Source organism: Psammomys obesus, unplaced genomic scaffold, assembly GCF_907164565.1.
Source record: "Psammomys obesus unplaced genomic scaffold, mPsaObe1.curated_primary_1811, whole genome shotgun sequence".
NCBI classification, from domain to species: domain Eukaryota; kingdom Metazoa; phylum Chordata; class Mammalia; order Rodentia; family Muridae; genus Psammomys; species Psammomys obesus.
The window spans coordinates 15,181,306-15,204,977 of record NW_026592548.1 but is presented as its reverse complement, the minus strand read 5'-3'; the positions used below and the strand labels follow the sequence as shown (position 1 = coordinate 15,204,977).

The following is a 23,672-nucleotide window of genomic DNA, read 5'->3' as shown; positions in this document are numbered from 1 at the left end:
GGGTCTTTTCTGAGACTGATACTCCAACCAAGGACCATACATGAAGATAACCTAGAACCCTTGCACAGATGTAGCCCATGGCACTTCAGTATCCAATTGGATTCCCTAGTAATGGGAACAGGGACTGTCTCTTACATGAACTCAGTGGCTGGCTCTTAGATCACCTCCCTCTGAAGGATGAACAGCCTTACCAGGCCACAGAGGAAGACAATGCAGCCAGTTCTGATGAGACCTGATAGGCTAGGGTCAGAGGGAAGGAGAGGAGGATGTCTCTTATCAGTGGACTTGGGGAGGGCCATGGGAGGAGATGAGGAAGGGAGGGTGGGATTGGGAAGGAATGAGGAAAGGGGCTACAGCTGTGAATAAGCTGTAATTAATAAAAAATTAATTAATTTAAAAAAGAAGATAGAATGATGGAAAATATTTCTTCACCAAATATCAGCATGCTCAGTTTCATAAACAAAACACTACTGGGCACAAAAGAGCAGATAGGCACCAATATATTCAGTACATCACTCTCCATAATATATTGATCATGCATGTAAAATATCAACAAGGAAACTTCAGAGTTAAAGTGTACCACAGATAAAATGGACTTAATAGGCATCCACCAAGGATCATATGTATCAGTTACTACAGAATGAATGAACTTCTCAGTAACCCAAGAAACTTCCTCCAAAATAGGTTATGTCCTGGCCATACAGCAAATCTTGACAAATACAAATAGATAAATAGATAAATAAATATTTCTTTGATATTATCAGACCATGATAAAATAAAACTAGACATCAATAACAAAAGAAGCAATATAGACACAAGGAAATTAAACAATATATTTTTGCTTATTTGTTTGTTTGTTTTTTTGAGACAGGGTTTTCTCCTTGTAGACTTGGCTGTCCTAGAACTCACTCTTTAGACCAGGTAGACCTCAAACTCACAGAGATCCGCTTGCCTTTGCCTCCATGAGTGCTGGGATTAAAGGCATTTGCCTCCACCAACCAGTTAAACAATACATTCTCGAGCTCACCACTGACCCTAGATATGTTTCTTCTCCCAAGTGGCACACTTCCTCTTACAAGGCCATTCCTGCTAATATTCTTCTAAGTAGTCCATCAACCAGGAACAAGGCATTCAAGTATATAAATCCACTGGGTCATTCTTATTCAAACCACCATAGGCTCATGCTGCTGAGCCTGGTGGTGGCCTGAGTTCAACTTCTACATGGTAGGAGAGAACTGAACACAAATTTTCCACAGGTACACTGAGGCTCTCGCACACACACACACACACACACACACACCACATACACGCTGAATAAATAAATAAAACACAAAAAAACTGTTAAAAAAAAAAGAACTCAAAAAAGGCAAATGAATTGAACAAACAATTTTCAAAAGTACAAATGTCCAATATACTAGCCACTTGCCACAGACCGGCCCAGTTGGGCTCCCAGCGTCCTCGGGAGAACAAGGCTTCAGACAGGAAGACACGGTTTCGGCGATGAATTGACAGACAGAGACACCTTGATGGTTTTGGCTCTGCTGCACTTTACTGAAATCAAGCTAGTATTTTTATAATGATTTCACAAAAGTCACCTTAAAATTGGCATACTTCCCAGAACATTCAGACTTTTACCAAGAATACAAAGTTTACATTTTAACTCAAAATGTAGTCAAACATAAAGCAGTGCCCACAAGAAATCTTGGCCTAAAAACTTTTTGATCACAGCAAACAAAGAAAAAGAAACCTCAAATGTAGTTTCATTATTGCTAACCAGTGAAGAGGAAAGTCAGGAGCTAAGTCAGATGCCTGCCAAAATCTTTCTCTATATCAAAATCTAACTATACCTTTGTTAACCATCCTCCCATATGTCCTGCTTAAGATTTATAATCTTCCTTAGAAACAAGGCACTGAAGGGAGGGGAAACTCCTGCCAGCTGTACTTCCCATGCTACTTTTTCTTAAGAAGGAGCCTATTATTTTTTTTACTATTTTTATAATGCCTATTGATACTGAATCTGATTTATTACTTTTCTTAAGTTTATTCTTTTTACATTTTATTCTTATTAAAGCCTTTAATAATTTATTAATGATAAATTTCTTTATAAAGTTAGTTGTGCTGTTCTAGGAGTCATAAAGAAAGATCAAAAAACTCATTAATCCAGCCCCAGAACTGCAACTGAAAAAGCGTAGAAATCTCAGAACGAGTCTCTTTGCAGATGGGGGGGGGGTCTGCCAGGGACCTCCAGAGAGCATAATCCCGAAGAACACATATCGCTTAGTCTGAGTAGCCCTATCTATTGACATGCTACACCAGACGCTGGAGTGGGTGTGGCAGCCACTAAAATAGTTCATTAGGTAAAGGTTCTTACCGCACAGCCCTGCCAATCTAAGCTCAATCTCCAAAAGCTACACACAGGCAGGAGAGAACTGACTCCACAGTGTGGTCTCTGACATGTGCACCATAGCATGTATGTGCTCACATACCTATAGCATACTCACATACGCTACTAAATAAACAAAAATTCAAATGGCCAAAAATATGAAAAGTATTTGGCATCTTTAGCCATCAGGAGATCTTAAGTCAGAGTATATTAAGATTCCATCTTACCCCAGTTACAATGGCTGTCATCAAGAAATCAAACAACAAATGTGATGAGTTTATTGAGAAAAAAGAAACCCTTTCTTCTGTTGATATGAATGTAAATTAGTGCAGACATTATGGAAATCTGTATAGAGAGATACCTTAGAAAACTGAAAGTAAAGCTTCCATCTTCTCCAGCAGTAATATACCTTCAGGAATGCACTACACAGAAGTCTGACTAATTCTGCCTGTTGTGGTGACGCAGGCAGAGGCAGGCAGATCTCTGAGTTCAAGGCTAGTCTGGTCTACAGAGTAAGTTCTAGGACAGCTAGCGCGCTACACAGAGAAAGCCTCTCAAAAAAACAGACATACATACATAAGCTAAGTGTAATGATACATGCCTTCAAGCCCTGTACTGGAGAGGCAGGGCAGGAGGATCTCTGAGAGTTCAAGGCCATCCTGGCATGAGTTCCAGGAGATCAGGCAGAGCTACATAGAGAGACTTTCAAAAAGGAAAGAAGGAAGGAAATAAGGAAGAAAAGAAGGAAATACAGAGGAAAAAGAAACCTGCCCATTCATGTTGATTGAAACACTAGTCACAACAGCCAAAATATTGAATTAACCTAGATGTCCATGAATAGAAGTCCAAGGTCAAGGGTTCAGCAGGGTTTTTTATTTTGTTTTGTTTTGTTTTAGGCTTCCCGGGTTGGCAGACAGATGACTTATTTGTCACCTTTCAGTAGTACTTTTCTATGTCATCATTGTGCAGATTTTCTCTTACTAAATACATCAGTCAGATTGGATTAGGGTGTGTTCTGATGGCCTCATTTTAACCAGTATGCCTTTAAAACCCTTATCTCTAAATAGAGTCAAAGTTGTGAGATGTTAGGGATTAAGGGCTTCAGTTTATGGATTTTAGGAGATACAATTAGCCTATAACAGCTAGAGTTTTGGCTGCTTTTTGTGGGTGATTCTACAAGCTTGGTTTTCTGTGATCTTTGTGGGAGCAGATTAGATTTTATCTCCCTCCTCTTCCTTCTTCTCCTGTTTGTTTTGAAATAGGATCTCACTATGTTGCCCTGGCTCCAGGAAATTACTTTGTAGACAAGGCTAGTCTTGAAGTCACAGAGATCCTTTTGCCTCTAGCTCGTAAATGCTGGGTTAAAGGCGTTTTCTAATGCTATGGTCCTTAGTGTGTGTGTGTATAGGTGAAGAATAGTTTAGACGAGAAAGAGGTTCTCTCAGCCTGTGGGTTGCAAGCACTTTGACAAACCTCTATCTCCAAAAATATTTACATTAGGGTTTATAACAATAGCAATTATACTTTACAATTGTAAAGTAGCAATGAAAAAAAAATTATGGTTGGGGTTCACAGCGTGAGGAAAGTTGAGAACCACTGAATTAGATAGTCTAAGTTCATAGGAACGTGAAAGACGGTCGTCTGTTGTAACACATTATTAGACTTAATCCTTAATACAGATTAAAGTGGATCAATTTATTTACAGCCCGTAATTTCAATTCCCAGAACACCAATTTTAGAGCCAGAGAAAGGCGTGGCGAAACCCCGCCCCGAGCGGGAGACACAGTGGAGTGGGCGTGGTCTCAGGGATGGCTCTAAGGGATAGCCCCAGAGCCGTAAAGAACCCGAACAAGTCGTAAAGAGTCGCAGCACGGAAGAGTTGCTTTGCGGCTAGCCCCGCTTCCAGCGAGCGCACCTAGCTTGCGGCTTCTGGCTTGCACACGTGTAACGCTGTCGCTGATTCGTTTGTTGGCGTGGTAGTTAGCGCCACAGTGAAGAACGGAGAGGCAGCTTCGGCTAGGCTCGTGAGCTGATGGAGTTTGCAGCCGAGCTGGAAGGGACACCCGGCGGAGGTCCCCTGAGGGTAGCTGAGGGGGCGCGGCCGAGACCGGAGGTTGGTGGGGAGGGAGCCGGGTATCTAAATGGGAATCCCCCGGCTGGCGATGGAGAGGAGAGGAACGGACTGACAGGAAGTAAGACCACGGAGGATGCGGAGGAGATAAAGATGGACTTAGCTGTGGTGAAGCAGGAAGTAGTGGACTGGTCGGATATAGACAGTGGCTTTTCGGACAGCCACTGGGTAAAGCAGGAGGTGGAGGGCGGGCCCGAGGTGAAGGATGAGAAAGCTGGCGTGCTTGAGGAGGTGAAGCAGGAGGCGGTTAGTGGCCTGGTGGTGAAAGAAGAGATGGTGGATGAGCCAGAAATAAAGGAAGAGAAAGTGAAGGTGAAGGAGGAGGTAACGGACTGGGAAGAAGTGAAGGAGGAGTACCTGGACGTAAAACAGGAGTTGTTTGTTGATCAGAGCGTAAAGGAAGAGCAGGTGATGGATGGAGTGCATGTAAAAGAAGAGGATTGCCTCAAAAGAGAAGTGATGGAGGACTCGAAGGTGAAGGAAGAGCAGCAGAGCAATCCCCCAGTGGGCTGCAAGCGGAAATTGGCTATGTCAAGGTAGGACAGGGAGAAGATCCAAATGGGAAATCGAATGTTAGGGTGGGTGACCACTGCAGCCAGAAAGTGTGAGGTAGGTTATACCAGGCGTGAAATGGGTCCCTGAAGTCGGAATGGGTGTGTCAGGTTAGGTTGGAAAGGGTACTGTTAGATAACAAATTCAAGTTAGGTCAAGTTAGGGAGTGAAAACGATGGGGATCAGGAGACCTTTGTGGAACCAGATCTTGTTAACTGAGAAGCTCTTGCTCAAAATGTCTTTTCAAGAAAATAGGAATTGGGGGACATCTGGTAAAAACCAACAAAAGATCTTGTCCTACTTTGTTTTGCTGTTTTTAAACTATCCAGATGTAGCTCATGGATTATGCATCTAGACACCTAGAGTCTCCATGAATTACAAATTTAAAAATCACCAATTTGTGTTATTCTCGAATTACAGTAGAAAAAGAAGTAAAAAATGAGATGATTTATACATACTGTTTTCTTGAATTGCACTTTATTGTAAATGTCAGTTTTAAACATTTTCATAATTTTCAGTGACAGTTGTCAAATACTTTATCAGAGTTGCTGACCTATAATTTATTTGCTTTGACTGCCTGCCTATAAAGTCCCGGAGTCAGCATTCAAAGATTACAGGTATATAGGTAGAGTTAGTTTTGGAGTTTTAAGTCACAGGTGCACTTTTTCAGGTGTGAAACTTGTGGGACAGAAGAAGCAAAGTATAGATGTCCACGGTGCATGCGATATTCCTGCAGGTAGGAATGCGATGCCCTACCTTATTCCCTACCTCTCTGCACTTCTTACCCCAGATATAAAACTGCTTCCTGTTTGCTTCTTCAGTTTGCCCTGTGTAAAGAGACACAAAGCTGAGCTGACTTGTAATGGAGTCCGAGATAAAACAGCTTATGTTTCACTCCAAGAGTTTACTGAAATGACTCTCCTAAGTGGTAAGGCATTTTGGGTTCAACAGATGGATGCTTTCTGGTCACTGGCATATGTTACTTGTTAATTTTTTTTCATTCTGCAATTACAAGACTATAGATTTTTGGAAGATGTGGCAAGAACAGCAGACCAGGTTTCAAGAGATACTTTTTTGAAAACACCAAAACGCAAAAAATATGTAAGTATTTTTTCTGATCTTCTCAAGTTCAAGTCTCTTCTGATCATTTTACTCATTTCTCACACATTTCAAGTGGCCACTGTGATCTGAGGCTATTCTGGTTATTTGAGGTAGATCCAGAATACTTGCCCTGATGAGTTTGTGTTGTTGTGAGGAGATGGTTAAGTGGAAGAGTCAGGGTGTATAGAACAGCAGATAAAATTCCTGATAGATTTAAGAGTGTGTAGGAAATTAAGATGGGTCAAGAGAGTAAAGAGAACAGAATGGTGTTTGAGGGGCATGGACTCTTCAGAGTATGATTTTCAACACAGTGGTAGAGATGAGCTGTGAGGGAACAGGGGGCAGTTGAAGACACTTGGAAGAAGACTCTTCTGGTAGAAACATCAGCAAAAGTGGCACAGCCTGTGACTGGCACTCAGGGAGGAAGACATAGGAAGACCTCGGCTTAAGAATACAAAGATGCAAGTGGGAACAGGGTTTGTATGCTTGGTGGATTGTGAGGGGCAGGACAGCTGAGTGAGTGAAGACGGGTGCTGAACAGAGGTTAGGGAAACCTGGAGGAGTCTCCAAGCATTCTAAATAAGCATGAAACTAAGGGAGGCTAGATGCCGTGCCTATAATCAAGCACTGGAGAGACTGAGGCAGGTGACTCTCGTGAGTTCCAGGGCAGGCAGGGGTGCAACACCTTGTCTCAAAAAAAAAAAAAAGGGGAGAAGGTGAGCATGTTTGTGTTAGCCTAGAGACATCGCTCAGCAGTTAAGAGCATTTGATCTTGCAGGAGACCATGACCTAGACAGAGATGTACAGTGACTGCCCTGTGACTCCAGTTCCAAAGGCTGCAGTGCTCTCTTTTAGCCTCCAGTGGCACCAGGCACCCATCATACACATACCCACATGCAGGCAAACACACATAGACATAAAATCAAAATAAATGGATTTTGAAAGATTACTTTTACTGCTTGGTTGGTGTCAGGGAACAACAGTGGAAGATCAAAGCATGAAGAACAGTTGCAAGGGTATATGCCGCATGAGAGATGGTGGTGGCTGGGTATGCTGTGGGGAATAATTAAGAGAGTAGTGTGATTTCAGTTTGGACAACATAGTTAAGAGAACCCTGTGTCCTAACACTTAGTTTTCATATTCTTGCTTCCATTAAGCAGTAGGAAAATTAAAGCTTACACATGTGTAATATTTGGTTAACAGAAATTCATTAATACTGTAATTGAATCAGAAACTATATTAATGTAGAAGTTAAGCTTTTCAATAACTTTCACACACACTGTTGATAACGTTGATATTACACATACAGAAAGTTACTGTGTAGTCGCTCTTACTACTACTCAGGTTAAATTAAACATCACAAATTCTATTTTTCTTTTTATTGTAAAATACAGCATACATTAAAAAATCATAAGGTCGACATACAGTATAATGATTAATGATAGGCTGGAAATTGGTGTAGCTGACTGGGCCTAGGATAAAAGCATTCCTGCTTTACTGGAGTTCCTTGCCACCCTCTGATATGCCACACTGACCTACTTCCCTCTCCTGAAGGTTGTCTTAGAAACATACCTTGTTGTTCATAGACTTTGAATTTTCAGTAATAAACAACAACAAAAACCACAAACAAACAAACAAAAAATCCTGATTTTGAAACAATGCTTTTAGGAATCTTTTTTATTTTAAATTATGATTTGTCTATGCATTTGTTTTTCAAGGTTTGTATCTAAACACGAAATTGTTTTGTTGTGATGTGTTTGTGTCCTTAGTTTGAGTAAACGTTAGGAGAACTTATTGCCAGTTCAGCATGAAAACTGGTGTCTGAATTTGGTCTGGCCTTTAAAGGCTTTGTTTTGTTTTACAATCTGATTGCTATAAGATTGTATTTGGGCTTTAATTTTACAATTCACTTATTCCTTTTGAGAAGAAAGATCTTTTTATTGGACATTTGGATTTCTTCTTTTGTGAGTCCATGCCTAAGCCTTTTGCTCATATTTTTGTTGGCCAGCTTTCTTCATCATTACTAGTCAATGTGGACAGGCACATGCCATGGCATGTGTGTGGAGGTTAAAGGATAGCCTTTGGTGTTTCCCTCTTCCTTTACCTTGAAGAGACTGGATTTCTTCTGTCTCTAGCTCCCATCCCTCTGTGTGAGGCTGGGATAGCAGACTTTGCTATCACACTAGGCTTTTGGGGGCTCTGTGATTTAAGTTCAGCTCTTGATGCTTGTGCAGTAGGCTTACCCACTGAGGCATCCTCAGCCCTCGAGAGCTGTCTCTGCCTTAATTGTTTAGAAGAGTTCTTTGTGTTTTTTAAGGACTTGTCAACAATTGATTGAATGTTATGAACTATTTTGTATGGTTTATCTTTTCACTCTTCTGATGAACAAACGTCTTTAGTGTAAGTTTTATCTTTTGCTTGTTCCTTTATAGTTAGTAGTTTTCCAGATTCTTTCCTGTACATGGTCAGTAGAACTGCCATTTGGGTGGCCTGCTTTGAACCTAATAATTTCTACCTTGAAGTTGCAGAGATAATTGTTTTCTGAAAACCTTATAATATTACATTTCACATTTTTGTTTTTTCCTAGAATCGATTGTTAGTGCCACTGAAAGTGAATGTGCTGTTTAATTTTCCATATCAATAATCCCTCTTCATAGCACCATTTCCTGGAAAGGTCATCTCCCCTTCCTTCTCCCAAGGTCACCTTTATCACAAATCAGGCAGCCATAGAACAGAAGCTTAGGCCAGGCTCTGGCCTGTCCACTCCATCTTGTTGGTCCATTTATATGTCTTACATCTCTGCTACACTCAATATATGGCCTGTTTGCTTGGGAGAAATAGGGATTCATTGTAAACATTTGGCCTTATCACAGATTCAACCAGCCACAAATCTGAATGCTGGGATGAAAATTCCATGCATACCATACCAAGCAGCCACAAACCTTTTTCTTATTTGCTACCTTACCTTTTGACTAATGTCCACACAGTTTGGGGCATGAGGATTATTCCACAAAGAAAGAGAAGGTATGAATGTCATGTGCAAGTATTACAGTAGTGAGGTAAGCGACTTGAGCATCTGCAAAGACTGGTGTCCATCAGATTGTTGAGAGACAAGAGTGTGCTCTCTTAAAGTCAGCTTGTAAGTGTTACTTAAATCTTTTCTAGCTTTCCTCACAGTAAAAGGACTTTTGACCCCGTGGCTCAATTAGTTTTTGCTTGGTTACTTTAAGGCGTAAGTTGCTTCATGTATCAGGAATTAGTTCTTCTTTGAGTTTTTTACCTTCTCTTCTTCTTGGCCAGTGGTTCTCAACCTGTGGGTGGCACCCTCTTTGAGACCATTGGAAAACATACTTCCATTACAGTTCATAACAGTAGCAAAATTACAGTTATTGTGGGTCAGCACAGTATGAGGAGCTGTAGTAAAGGGTTGCAGCATTAGGAAGGTTGAGAAACGCTGCTCATAAGCTTTTGTCTCCTTTGCCCAATATCAATAAATGGTGTCTGTGTGCTTTGTTTTTCTTTTCCACTTTCCCTATTTTGTGTTTTCATAAGTCTTTTGTGTCATAATTGTGTTCTCTCTTGAGCAAGTATAATAATTTGAGAGTTTTTGTTTGTTTGCTAGCTCAAAGTGCTTTTAAGGCAGTTTTTAAATAATGTTTATTTTATATGTGTACTTCTCCCATTGCCTGGCTATATTTTCAGTGGGAGAATTCATCTTTATAGCTACTGCCATTGTTAAAACCAAAGTCAGCTGACTTACAATATTACCTGTCATTTTCTTTGTATTAGCTGGTGATTGCTAACCCTTTTCCATAGACTTATGACTTGATTGTTCAACCTTGCATTGCAAGTTTTAGATTCCTATCCATTTAACCAGAAAACTTCATTTCCCTTTCTTGGAGTGATTTTTTTTTTCTTTCTTTCTTAACTCAGTAGAAGGTTCAAGACTATCTCGTTACCTCCCTGAGTTTAATAACTAATTCAAGTGTTTTGTACCCTCTTTGTATGGTTTCATTTGATTATGAATTGTAAGACATTCTAAAGCTAACTTATGTTTGGCTTTCTTTTTAGCTGTTCTTTATGAAGAATCGTGCCCGAAAGCAAGGTATTTACTTAAAGCTTCTACCCAATGGATTCAGCAAGAGGAAAGAGAATTCAACAGTTTTTGACCATAGGTAGGCCTCTCACTGTTACTGTAGAGCTGTTATAATTTAATGATGAGCAAATTTTAAGGTTTGGTTTGCTTTAGAACATTGTTAACAAAAGTGTGATCCTTAAACTGTTAACCAGATGACAAGAAAGAGTGATAATTGCCCGTCCTGCAACTAGTAAAAATTTGGGTATGTGGTGTGTTACCCTGCTGTCCTTTGAGAAGCTTCTCAAATGTTGATGTACATAACAAACGAGTGAATATACTTGTAAGTTGGAGTTTAATAACATGTATTTCTGATAGTGCCTTATGACTGGGTTCGAATTTGATAGCGTGCATTTCTAATGGTGCCAACAATGCTCATGGCTAAGAATCCTGCTTTTGAGTAATAGTGTTTTGAAATATTCTCTGAAACCTAGAACATTATGGAAGTGTTTGGGAGCTTTAAATCTAAAAAAGGGTGATTAAAGCACAGAACAGTGTGTGCTCTCAACCCTCAGCTTTCTGATCTGGGAGGAGCTAGGTAAACTGTAGAGACCCTTTCAAATTTATTATTCCACAGTTGAAAAATTAGAATCATCAGAATTATCATCAATTTTATTTTAATAAAGCTTGCACTGTTTCAAAAGTTGTTATGTAATTACAGAATGTCAGTTTTCATATAATGTTTTACAACATAATGTTAGTGACATTGATTCTCCTTGTTCATGATTGATTTCCAAAGTAAAGTAATTACATATTTTTATCAAATATGAGATTTGTGTACTTAGAAACTGACACACTGAGAATTTGGCATACTTTGATAACTTTGGTTTGTGTCTTGTACTTAAGATGTGTGCTATGTTTTGAAGGAGCCATTTGGAACTGTCATCCCAGGTTCTTGTAGCCAAGAGTAACGTCTTTGTCTCTAGAGAAGATTGTTTTGTCTGTAACTGGGTTTAGTAACTTCATTTTAATTATAGACCACTCTAAGATGGCAATGCCATGAAATTACAGAGATGTGAGGCCAGTCCTGTATTTGTTGTGTTTTGTCTCCAGTAGTTAGAATAGAGTTTGATTGAAGTTGTTGACTTGTACTGAGGACATTTAAATATGCAGGCATCCTCGAATCATTACACCTTTTACTTCATGTATGTAACCATGGGAGAAATATGTTCCTGACTTCTGTTTTTCTCTGGAACCAGAATGTTCTGGCTTCAAATCCCATTTACAACTAGCTCTGCAACCTAAGTTTTTCTGTCTGCACCATTTTCCTCATGAGTGAGGGGAATAGTTTTAATGTGTCTACATGAGCATTATTATGTTCACTCAAAAAGACAATTGTGTCAGAGTCTCTTTTCTTTCTTTCTTCCAGATTTCTTTGGTGGGGACTGTAAAGAATGTGAGCCAGGTGTGGTGGTATACACTGTCATCCCAGCACTCAGGGGTCTAAAATAGGTCAACTGCAAGTCTCAGGCCACATTGGGCAGCATAGCAAGGCCTAGCCTCGGGAAAATCTTTAAATTCAGGCTTTTCTGGTAATAATAGCTTAATTTCTGTCTTCTTTTCTTTACTCTTTTGATCTGAGGCAGAGCCTTGGGCTGGCTGGGCTGCCTCAGACACACTGTGTGATGACCTCTGATTCCCTGGGAGTGCAGGTGTGTGCTGCTGCTGCATCGCTGTCTATAAGGAGGGCGGCAATGCCACCCCGAGTTTCCGCCACCTCCCTTGAGAGCAGCTGCTGCCTCCTGCCAAGTCAACCGCCTTAATTTTCATGCTTATAAATTAGTTTGTCCGCTGAATTTTCCTCAATACAGTTTAATTGCTCAATCACTCTCTTATGTGGGTTTCCATTGTTGTAGTAAAACACAACAAAAAGGGATTGTGTCTGCTTACACTGTGAAGGGAAGTCAGACAAAAAAAAAAAAAAAACAGTGGCAGGCACAGAAGCGAGAACACTGCGTACTGACTTGTTCCTCCTGACATGTGTACCTGTGTTTTAATCTGACTTTTTAGCATTTCAGGGTTAATGCAGATATCATTATCCTGGCCTCCGTGTTATTCAGCATTTTTAGCTAGAGCTCAAAAGCTGTTTGTATTTGGAGTTTACGTGCTGTGAAATGCAAAAATCTTAATTATACGTGTGAAGCCGGGGCAGTATACTGATCATCAGACCATGACTTTGCCATACCGTGCCGGTGCTGTGCCACTGAGCCGCATTCTTAGCCTAATTTGCTCTTGACAAGTACATAGACCTGTGTGACCTAATGCTTGTGAATACACAAATATAGTACGACTGTCATACCAGAATTTATTTCTGCACACCTTCCCTCTTCTTTCCCCTCCCCAAACTGATATAAGTTTTCCTTGTTCTCATTTGTGCTGGTGAGTAGAATTTTCTAGTTACTTGTTCACTAATCTCTTGATGTAACTTTGAGGTCCCCAGCTTATTGAGCCAACCTTGCCTAATATTACCCAGTGACATGGAAAAGAGGGCCTCTTGGTTATTCTGACTTGTTGCTGCATTCTAGTGGGAGACCTTTCAGATTGTCTTCTGTACCTTATTGCCCTAAGTATTTAATGTGAGCTCTGGACTCACTACAAAGGTACAGTCAAGTGTAGGAAAGAGGTGATAGGGGAGGCTTGTAAGTACTTGTATACCTAGCAGCTTTTCTAGGAATTTATCAGTAGTTTCTACAGATAGGAAAAGGAGGTAATTATCATGCCTTCCAAATTAAATGTACTCATATAGAATGATTGCCAAAAGTATTGCCTAAAGATAGATGTAAAGCTATGCTCATAGCAGACTATCCCATCTCTTTCTATCTGTAGGTTTGCATTCCAAGCCTCCCAGAAATGTGAATAATGCTAAACCCTGTATGTATAGTTTGTTTCTATACACATATTCCTGTGTTATCATTCAGTTTATAAATTAGGTACATTAAGAGATTAATAACAGCAGCAATAAAATAGAATAATTGTGGCAGTATACACTAGTGAAAGTTGTGTGAATGTGGTCTTCTCAGAACATCTTACTGTTCTGTTCTCATCATTGTCGTGGCATGAGATGATACAGTGCCTATGAGATGAGGAACAGTGAGGCTGAAAGCTTCCTGGTGTAATATATTGGCACCAGTCAGTGCACACTACACACTTCACTAAGGCTGCCTCTTCCATCTTAACTGAACACTTAGGTACTAAAGTCATCACTTGCAGTTTGAGGCACACTAGCAAACTCAGCACAGTTTGCCCTTACCCTAGACCTCAGGAACCTCAACATAGGACTTTTTGGCTTTTTCCCACTTAAATTGAAGGCTTTTGATGTTTTAGTTAAAGTATTTTATACCCCTTTTGTGGGGGGGTTGCATGTTTTTACATCGCCTTTATCGTTATACTTGGGAGACGTTGTTAAATATAAGCACTAAGTCAGCAGCCACACTGCAGCAGTCTTGAGACTAAATGGCAACTCCTGATGCACAGGCAGGTAGCACACACCGTGCAGATGTGGTAGACAGGATCATGTACATTGTCTGAAGGACAGAGAGTAGATTTCACCTCACTACTCAGAGCAGTGCAGTTTGGAACACAGATTGTTTGCTGGGGAGTTTTGTACTTGACTATACAGTTCACAGCTACCTGGGTAACGACAGCCACAGGAGTGAATCTGTCAGTAAGACGGGACTACGTAGTTTACATGGTAGCAACTTTGGGGAGTGCAGTCTTAGTCTCTTCTCTACTGTAACAGAATAGTCACTGGCTGGGTAATTTTTAAAAAGGTTGACTCAATCTTGTAGGGTCTTAGAAGTCTGCAATCATGGTACTGGATGGGCTTGGTGTCTTGCAGGGGCCTTCTTGCCTCTACAGCGTGCCAGAAGATAACAGAGTAGATGCGTGCTGGCCTTGCTCTCTCTTGCCATCATGGAGCTCCAGCCTCAGGTCTGGCCACATCCAATGCTTATCACTATCCAGAAGTAGGGCAGTAGGTATGAATATAATAATAAAGCTTCTGCTTTTTAAAGAGTTATGTTGACAGGTATATATGGTCCATTTATGTATTTGGGGCTGGAGATTTAATTTTTAAAAAGTATTCTGACACCGTCATGTGAAAAATGTGTTTTTATCCACAGTACCAGTCTTTTCATTGTGTTGGGTTTTGCTAGTGACTATGTGGATCTGACCTGTTGGTTGCTTAAAGTATGTAAATGGCTATGGCTCCTGTTCTGGTCAAACGGGAGATGTGGAAGTGCAGAGGGAAGGTGCTTGTCACCTGAGGCATGGCTTAGGCAGCAGTGCGCTCCCCAGCACATGCTGAGTGACTCTAGTTGATACTCGAAGTGTCTCAGATTTGAAAATTTTTAGGTTTTGTATTTGCATAAACTTCACCAGTACATCATCCTTGATCTGAAAATTCAAATCTGAAATGTACCAAATGGCTCAGAAAGTTTTTAATTGACAACATTTTATAATTTTGTTTTTATTTTTTTAGACATCAGATAATTTTACTTGTGAGCCAGTCTTTCAATGTCTTCATCATCTTGGGCAGCCTTAGGCCAGAGGCCTCTAACTGAGAGAAGAATCTAGGCATGCCAGCTGTAAAAGAGACATGGAAACGCTTTTCCCTTGCCCAGCTCTTACTAGGTAAAATTAATACCTAGTTACCAGTCAGTTCAAATAAGCTGTCTAATGTTAAAACCTTGGTGACCAGTAGAAAATTAAAGGAGAAAATACTGCCAAAAGTAGCATGTCAAGAGCAATGAAAATGACCAAAATGCCATAAGAACCAACATTGCAGCAATTCAGACACCATTTACTATAAAAGCAAAGAGCCCAAAACAATGACTGAAAATCCAAGGGCAGTTATTTTAACGCAACTTACTAGTTTGCCTTTACTTTTCTATACTTAGTCATTCAACTGAATTAGTATTTTGACTGGTACTAGCTAATAGGGCGATATGTGCTCCATACACCTTGAGAAATTACAGTAAAACGTAGTATGTACTATGGGCTGGAAAGATGACTCAGCAGTTAAGAAATACTTGCTTTTGCAGAGGACCCAAGTTTGATTATCAATACCCTCATCACCTCACAACCTCCTGTAACTCCAACTGCAGGAAATCAGGTTTTCTCTTCTGGCTTCTGTGGGCATTTTCATGGTCATTTCATACCCACACACAGACATAAACACATACACATAATAAAAATAAACCTTTTGGCTAGAGAGATGACTCAGCAGTTAAGAGCAGTGACTGCTCTTCTAGAGGACCTGGGTTTTATTCCCATCACCCACATAGTGGCTCAGAACCAACTTTAACTCTTGCTACAAGAAAACCAATGCTCTTCTGTCCTCCACAGGTTCCAGGCTTGCACGGGTGCACAGACATACATGTAGACAATACTTTGATATATGTAAAATAATAAAAAAAAGAAATAAATGTGTTATATCAGCATTAAAAGAATAAGGTTAAACTATTAAGTAACTAATAAGTTAAAACATTTCTTTCTAAGTCTTTTTTCTCTTCTCCCTTATTAAACATACACTTTTCTTAAATAGTATAATCTGAATACAGTTTCGCCTCCCTCTGCTTCTCCTAGTTTCTCCCCACCACCTCTCTCATTCAGATCCACTCTTTTTTTTTTTCGCATTAGAGAAAAAAAAACCAAAAAAACAAAAAACAGGCATCTAAGAGATAAAAAAACATAACAAAATAAAATAGAACAAGATAAAACAAACTCATCATATTGAAGTTGGACAAGACAAGCCAACACAAAAATAAAAGAACTCCAAGAGAAGGCATGAGAGTCAGACCCACTCATTCGCATATTCAGGAGTCCTGTGCATGTGCTGAGCTGAAAGGTGTAGTATATGGGTAGAGGACCTGGTGCAGTCCTGTGTAGGCCTTCTGATTGCGGCTTCATTTGCTCTCTGTGAGTTTATATGAACTTTGCTCAGCTGTTTTACAGGGCCTTGTTCTCCTATTGTCCTCTGTCCCTTCTTTCCCCCTCTCCTGCCTCCTCTTCCATAGGTTCCCCAAGCTCTGAGGTAGGATTTGATGGAGACATCTTGTTTAAAGCTGTGTGTTCCAAGATGTCTGTGTCTGTCTGTCTCTGTCTCTGTCTCTTTCCCCACCCCCTCTCCCCCTGCGTAGTGTCTGGCTGTGGGTCTCTGTGTTTGTGCCCATCTGCTGCAGGAGGAAGCCTCTCTGATGGTGGCTGAGTCACCAGCCTGTGTGTTGAGCTCTACTCTCAGCCTGTATTCTTGTATTGACTAACCACCTGTTTCCCCAGAAGGGCGCAAACTTCACCTTCCTCTACCCGAAGTCTATATCTATTGATGGCTTTACCACCCCACCCAGTTCCAGGTAGCCCCCAAGCCCTTATGCTTGTCATGCTTCTCCCTCTTCCTGCTTAGAACTGTGAGTTCTAAACTTTCTAAGCTATCCTTTGGACTGGAGGATTGTGTTTGGCTTTTTGCTTTCTGAAGAGGTATCTGTCATCTTTACAGAATTAAGATCATAGAATCATGCCCATTGTTGAAAATGTGAATTGGTATTTAAGAGCTCAGTCCTATTTTAGAAGTTAGCCACTAGGTGTCCCTCTTGTAAAGATATATAACATTTTACAAATTAAAAAATATTTTATTCTTTAGATAAAATTTTAGCTTTCTAATTATATCATGTAATATGCCCATTTATTTGTTAACATAGTTGCACTTGTTTCCTTAAACAGTTTTGGCAATGCATTTCTTTAAAAAGGGTGTGTGTGTGCTTGTGTGTGTGTGTGTGTGTGTGTGTATATGGTGTCTATGTAAGTATAAATTTATACTTTTCTACAACTTGGCTTTAGAAAGGAGCAAAGAAAAATGAAATGATGTGCCTAGAAGTTGTGGAATACAAGTAGATTCTGCAGTGAGATCCGGAGGGTTACGTAATAGATGCTTGGTGAAAACTTGGAGCCAAGCTGAAATGTTGAACTCTGCCATTCCTTTTCCATGTGGCTCTTAGGTGTTGATGGAGGAATTTCAGAGCCACTGCAAAGTCTCCAAAAGCACTGTGAAGAAACAGAAGCCTGATTGGTCCCCAGTCCAGCCTCTCCCAATCATGGCCATGCCCACAGGAGCAAGGAAGCTATGTGACACTGCTTCCTAGGATATACCTTCCCGTAGTGTCGCTTAACCACTGTCTGTGGAAATGGAGAACCTAACACTTTGATCATCCTCAGTGTCCACAGATTGACCCAGCTAGGGAGTCTTTTTCCTGTTACTAGGCCTTCAATGTGTGCCTCAAAAATGCATCCCTTCCCTGTGTCCTTTACGACAGCATTTGGTATGGGTTTCTGCCTCACTTAGGGGAATCTAAGTGATTTTTCTACCTTCAGGGTCTCTATACTGATGCCATATACATCTTTGTAAAGCATGCTTTCACCGTGATGATGGTCACGTACTTGGAATACTGTAGCCTCTTGCCCACTGTAGTCAGTGTCTCAGGTGACTCATTGGCCATCAACAGAAATGACAGTGGTTTAAATCTGTCATTTCATCACCTAGCCTATGCCTGAAGTTTAAATGTTTTGTCTTTTCCATGGCAAGAAGTTAACATCTGCTTCTCAATTACTCTGCAACCTGATTTGCAGAGCAAAGACCATTTCAGATATTTCCCATAAAGCAAGCTAATGTGAGCTGCCTCGTGTGTTTGCTTGTTAATGAGGATTACAACATAGGTCATACTCTTGACTTTGCTCATTCTCAGCCTGATATTATATGAAGGGAGGTTTTTTGGGTTTTTTTTTGTTTTGTTTTGTTTTGGTTTGGGTTTTTTTTGTTTTGTTTTTTTTTTTTTTGCCAAGTGACTTCTCTGTGCCTTTTGCCTTGGGTATAAAAGAGGATCTGTGACAGTAGTGGAACTGTTTGTAGTGTTTCTGAGTGGTTTACAGTTAGTGTGCCCTTTAGAATTAACTGCAGGCCAGTTCCAGAGTATAGATACTTGGGCTTGGTGAACAGAACTATTAACTCATTGACCTTAGGCTACCCTTATTTCTAAAAAGTGTCAGATGACTTTGATATCTGCCTCTGGTTGAAAGCTGTTGGCCTATTTACCAACTTAGCACCTGCCCAACTTTTTTGGCCGTTTGGTCACTGGGAAGACAAGCTGGCAAACTCCTTGCACTATTGTGCACTAATGACTGGAGTTGCATACAGGCTGCAGTAGTAGCACCAAGTCTCACTACCTGAGATTGCACAAGAAAATCATTCATTAAGAGCAGTGTGTATCATGACCACATACCTGACAAGAAGCAGCTGAAGAGAGAAGGAACTTAATCTTGGATTACGGTTTAAGAGGAGGTTACAGTTGTTAAGGGGAAGAAAGCATAATGGGGTTCATAGCCAGAGCTTTTGCCCGAGAATCCTTAATATCTCATCCAGGTAGAGCAAGATGCAGAAAGACTGCAGCCTAGAAGTAGGACTGGTCTGTAAAGCTCAAGGCCTGTCCCCCAGAAACCCATTCCTCCAGCTAAGGTTCCATAGCTTCCCAAAACTACCACCAGCCAGAGAAAGGTGGGAGCATTTTATATCCAGACCTTACCAAAGAGGCAGGAAAGATAGTGTTTTGGCTACCTTTAAAAGGAAGGGAAATAGCTTTGTGGTCTGCTGGTACAATATCAGCTCCAAAGGCCCCGGGAGTATAAGGCCATGAAAGTAGCTTTGTGTGTCTAGAGTCAGTTGTAGAGGCTGCTGTGCCACCAGGGTGTTTATTAATATAAATTTGCACAGACAGGTGATCTGTAGTCTGTCCCTCCTGCTTGCCTGCTGTACTGAAGTAAACCTGGTGTTCATCCTTACTGATGCCTAGTATGTCTTCCTCTTCTGTATTGCCTTGCCATCTGTGTAAGTACATACCATAGCTCATCTTCTTCATCCTGGCTCTTTCACCTGAGTTCCTGTAGTACTTACTTTCTCCAGGGTTAACATGAAACAGATGCCAGCATTTAATACCATTTTTTGGTGTGCATATGTCTGCTCTTCTTCCCCCATTATAATGTTTTTAGGAGGGGCTCCCTGGGTGTTTTAAAAGGTACATTTTGTGGGGGGGGGACAACTTAAATTCCTGAACCTTACCTAGTTAGTGGCTCTGTGCTCCCCAGTCTTAGAACTAGCCAGTTGTTCCCGAATGCCACCTCCGTCTACCACATAGCCAGTGAGTGGTTAAAAATACTCTTTTTTTTTTTTTCATTTCAGCTTTCACAAGCTGCATGCCTTTTCTTAATAAACCACCTCTTCTCTCCAACACCACCTAGCTAGCCTGTTTTCTATTACCATGTAGTGGAGTGCTTCATGGGCAAAATACAGAACTGATCCTTTTTAAAGTATGCTCATAATGACGTGAGACATACATAAAACTGTGGTTTTCATTCTTAAATTCTAGTTATTTTAATCCAAATGAAGTAACTAAGCAGACCTTTTCTATTTGTGCTTCCAGAACTACTTAATCATGCTACTAATCATAATAAAATAAAATTATTTCTATGAGGGAGGGTTGCATTTATTTTTAAGAGACTTTTAAGTTTTCGTCCTGAAAAATGCTTTAAAGGTCAGGTGGCTGTGAGTGAAGGATTGTGTAGCCATTTTCATGCCTTTGTCTTTCAAGGGTTTCCAAATATGGTGGATTTTCTTTCAGTTTTCAATTAAAATAAGATTTTATTGCAGACAGTGGAACAAAATGCTTTTATTCCTAAAATTCCATCAGTTATTACCTGATGATTCTAAATATCCCAGTTGTTGGTAGTTTCACTCTGTCCACCTTAGTATTCTCATCTGTAAAATGAAATTACAGGTACAACTTACATTGTACTTGAGTCTAAAGCAACAGATTATTGTCAGTATTATTGCTCGTACAAGGATTTTTCTGGTAACCAGTAGTTTCTGATTTTTCTAGAATATTCTGAAATGTAGACATGTGGAAGAGCTATCTTTAGGGTAACCTCATGATGTCTCTTGCTGTAACAAAATACCTAAGACCAGATAATTTACAATGAATGGAGCTTAATTTTTATGACTATGGAGACTAAGAGGTCTTTTTAAATTTAATTTTGTTTTTGTTTTTATTTATATATGTGTGGGTGCTCTTGAAGGCCAGAGGAAAGCCCTGTAGAGCTGGAGTTTTAGGCAGTGTGAGCTGTAGGATATGGGTGCTGGAAACTTATGCTGGGTTCTCTGAAAGAACAAGCAAGGACCATGTAGGCTTCTTTCCACCCTAGACTGAAAGTCTTGCGAGCATATCTCCTGTTATGAGGCTGTCATGTGGAGATATCACAAGGCAGCCAGAACAATTCCATAGTAATCCCTTAACACATGTATGGGTTAATCCATTCCTGAGGGCAGAGGCCTCAGCACTCAGTTGTATCTCATAGGTCTCATCTCAGCACTGCTGCGCTGGGAAGTAAGTGTCAGCACAAACCATCCTATGGAGACATATCTAAAGTTCTCAAGTTAAGATTCAGGAATATTTGAACTGGCATCACGTTAATGTGGCTCTCAAAAATAGTAAGAAATAGTTCTTAAAAGGTACAACAAACAAAGCTGGGCATGGTAGCACAAGCCTTTAATCCCAGCATTCAGGAGGCAAAGTCAGGTGGATCACTGAAAGTTCAAGGCCACCCTGGTCTACAAATTGATTTCCTGGACAGCCAGAACTACACAGTGAAACCCTGTCTATCTTCCATGACCCCCACCACCAAAAAAAACAAAAACAAACAAACAAACAAAAAGGTAGTACAAATGGCTCAGTGAACAGAGATGCTTGTTGCCAAGCTGTGGGCCTGGGTTTAATGCCTAGGGCCTATATGTTGTTCTCTGACCTCCACTTACGTGCCAGTACCACTACATTCAAAAAATAGATAAATAAATGACAAACAGTTCAGTCTAAACTGATGGATCTTCCTCTCAGTCCTTTACTTACTCTCTAAAAGCTGTGTGAAGCATTAACACCCTTAGAGAGCAGTCAGGGCCCAGGACAGTCTGACATTGGTATGTATTCTCAGCAATAGTCACTGCACACTGCATTCAATTTTCTTATGAGATTCGTGGCTACTGATAGTTTCGGGTAAAGACATTGTCAGCATTCCTGTGCTAAGCTTCATGATTAAGATTATTGAATTGAATTATAAAGATGACCTTTGAGTATATTTTAAGTTCTCAACATAGTATTTGCCTTTCTAATAATATTATAATATAAATATAATTGTCATCTCCAAAAAGTCTGAGGCTCCAAACACAGTCTCCTTCCTGCTTAAGTTAGCATTAGGTATAGATTGTTATAGAGTGAAATTCAGACAGAAGGGCTGTTGAACTTGCCCCCAGCCCAACTTTGAGTGTTGTACGTGTGCGTGCATGGGTGTATTGCATACTCTTACCGTATGAAAAAGAAATAACAGAATGCTTCCTTAAGAAAATTATGAGATAGAAGGAAAAGTTCAGAGTTCTAGGCTAGTGACTTTAGTCATTCACTGCTCATATAGCAAATGTGCCTTGGGCTTGGGGCTACTGAGCCTTCAGAAAGGTTCTTGGGAAACAGTGGTTTTGTTTACTTGGTTGCTCCGCTGTTGGTGCTGGGGATTAAACCAGAGTTTCTCAATGTTGGCAAGCACTCTCCACGATGCTACAGCTCAGTCTTTTGTTTTCTTTTGGGACAGGGTGTCAATGAGTTGTCCTGGCACACGCTGAACATATGTAGCTCCTGCACACCTTGAACTCTGACTTTCCTGCCTAAGCCTCCCTAGTAGCTGGGATGACAGACTGTGTAATAAGTTCAAGCTCCTTTAAGTTTCACTGGAAGCTCAGTTCCAGGAATGCAGCCTCTGTCTTTGACTCTCAGTTGTGACATTCCAGTTGGGGTAGGGGATCCTGAATGTGAGTCATAAGCTTGTAGCCCAGGATGGCTTCAGACTTCCCGTGTAGTTGTGGCTGACCATGAGCTTCTTATCATCCTGCTGCTTCCAGATTCAGGAATTATAAGCATTTCCCTGGCTATTGGTAACATATTTCTCAGCAAAATACCTTTGAGGCGATCAAAATAATTGTATCTATAACACAGTCCTGTGTGTTTATGAATGTACAGGCCAGGGGTCAGTGTTCCTTGGTCATGCACCACGTTGTTTTTTGAGACAGGATCTCTTACTCAATTAGTGAAATTCACTGATTGAGTGAGGCTGGCTGGCCAGTGAGCCTCAGGGGTCTGAACTCAGGTCCCTGTGTGCCAGCAAGTGCTGAGCCATCTTCCTCAGAAGCCCCAGAGGGATGATGTCTCAGGAGACTTGTCTAAGTGAGATTTTGATAGGGAAGTATTTTAGCTTAGAAAAGATGTGAGAATTACTCCCAATGTTTTTCTCCCTGTTTTCTGGTACTTCTAATAAAAAAATACTTTTGGTTTTGCTGGTAGTGGAAAATAAATCATGTATGAAAGATTTACTTAATGCAGACCTACTCTTAAATAAGAATTAAGGCATTTTATGTCCTACTCTCGGACTTGGAAGTACATCATTCGTCATTTGTACTTTCCCTGTCTCACTGCGTAGTTCTGCCTGTCTCTCAGGGATAGTTAACACTCACTGTGTAAATCTGTTTCCTCAGATGAGGTTCTTTCCAGCTAGCCACACTGAAGTACACGGTGCAGTGGACAGTTGTGTATAGCTTATTACTTACTTGCCCACTTATTTCCTCCATATAAATTCCTAGGAATGAAACTGATGGGCAAAAGCCTGTACTTCTCTAAATGTATTTATAATGTATAATAATGTATAAATGTATTTATAATATATTTATAGCTTTTTATGAAATTGTACTGCCCATTGCCTGTATAATGGACAGTGTCTATTTTTCTCTATTTCCCTAGTATTTCTAATTTTCAGTATATCTGCAAATCTGATATCTGTTACCTTTCTTTTTCTGTGTGCATTTCTTTATTGAGTTTGAAAAAAGCCTGTAGCATGAGCAGTATCATTTAAAGGGAGCTGATGACTTTGGATTTGCATATTCTTAGGATTCTCGTAGAGCCTCAGATATTAAAATGGCAGTTATAAGAAGTAAACTCAATAATAACTGAGTACATGATCATAGAACCCCTTTAATATTTATGTTCCCTATAAATACATGTATCATCGATTTTTCAGTTCTTTTATTAACCTCCCCTTCCTCAGAGAGCCTTTCAGGCATTTTCCTTCTAACTGCATTCTGGGATGTTTTGATATTGTCACTTTGAAGGACATGAATTCATGCATTAAGATTTTGTTGACCATTCAAAAGACATTGGCATAAATACTGCCTGGGTTGAATGCATGGTGTGTGTGTGTGTGTGTGTGTGTGTGTGTGTGTGTGTGTGTGTGTG

The 23,672-nt window shown here is 40.4% G+C and overlaps 1 protein-coding gene across 2 annotated transcripts in view; it reads left to right on the top strand.

Annotated features, from left to right (window-relative positions):
- The first annotated feature begins 4,275 nt into the window (after nt 1–4,275).
- Nucleotides 4,276–23,672, top strand: part of Znhit6 (zinc finger HIT-type containing 6) — a 42,269-nt gene continuing 22,872 nt past the window's right edge. The window contains exons 1-6 of one of the 2 annotated variants that reach the window (XM_055614429.1): nt 4,276–4,496; nt 4,905–5,050; nt 5,737–5,802; nt 5,888–5,994; nt 6,082–6,167; nt 10,239–10,342. In XM_055614429.1, the coding sequence (XP_055470404.1) occupies nt 4,416–4,496; nt 4,905–5,050; nt 5,737–5,802; nt 5,888–5,994; nt 6,082–6,167; nt 10,239–10,342 (590 nt within the window). In that variant the 5' untranslated portion in view covers nt 4,276–4,415. Of the gene's footprint in view, nt 5,051–5,736; nt 5,803–5,887; nt 5,995–6,081; nt 6,168–10,238; nt 10,343–23,672 lie in introns of both variants that reach the window. The other variant, XM_055614428.1, reaches the window with a different exon arrangement.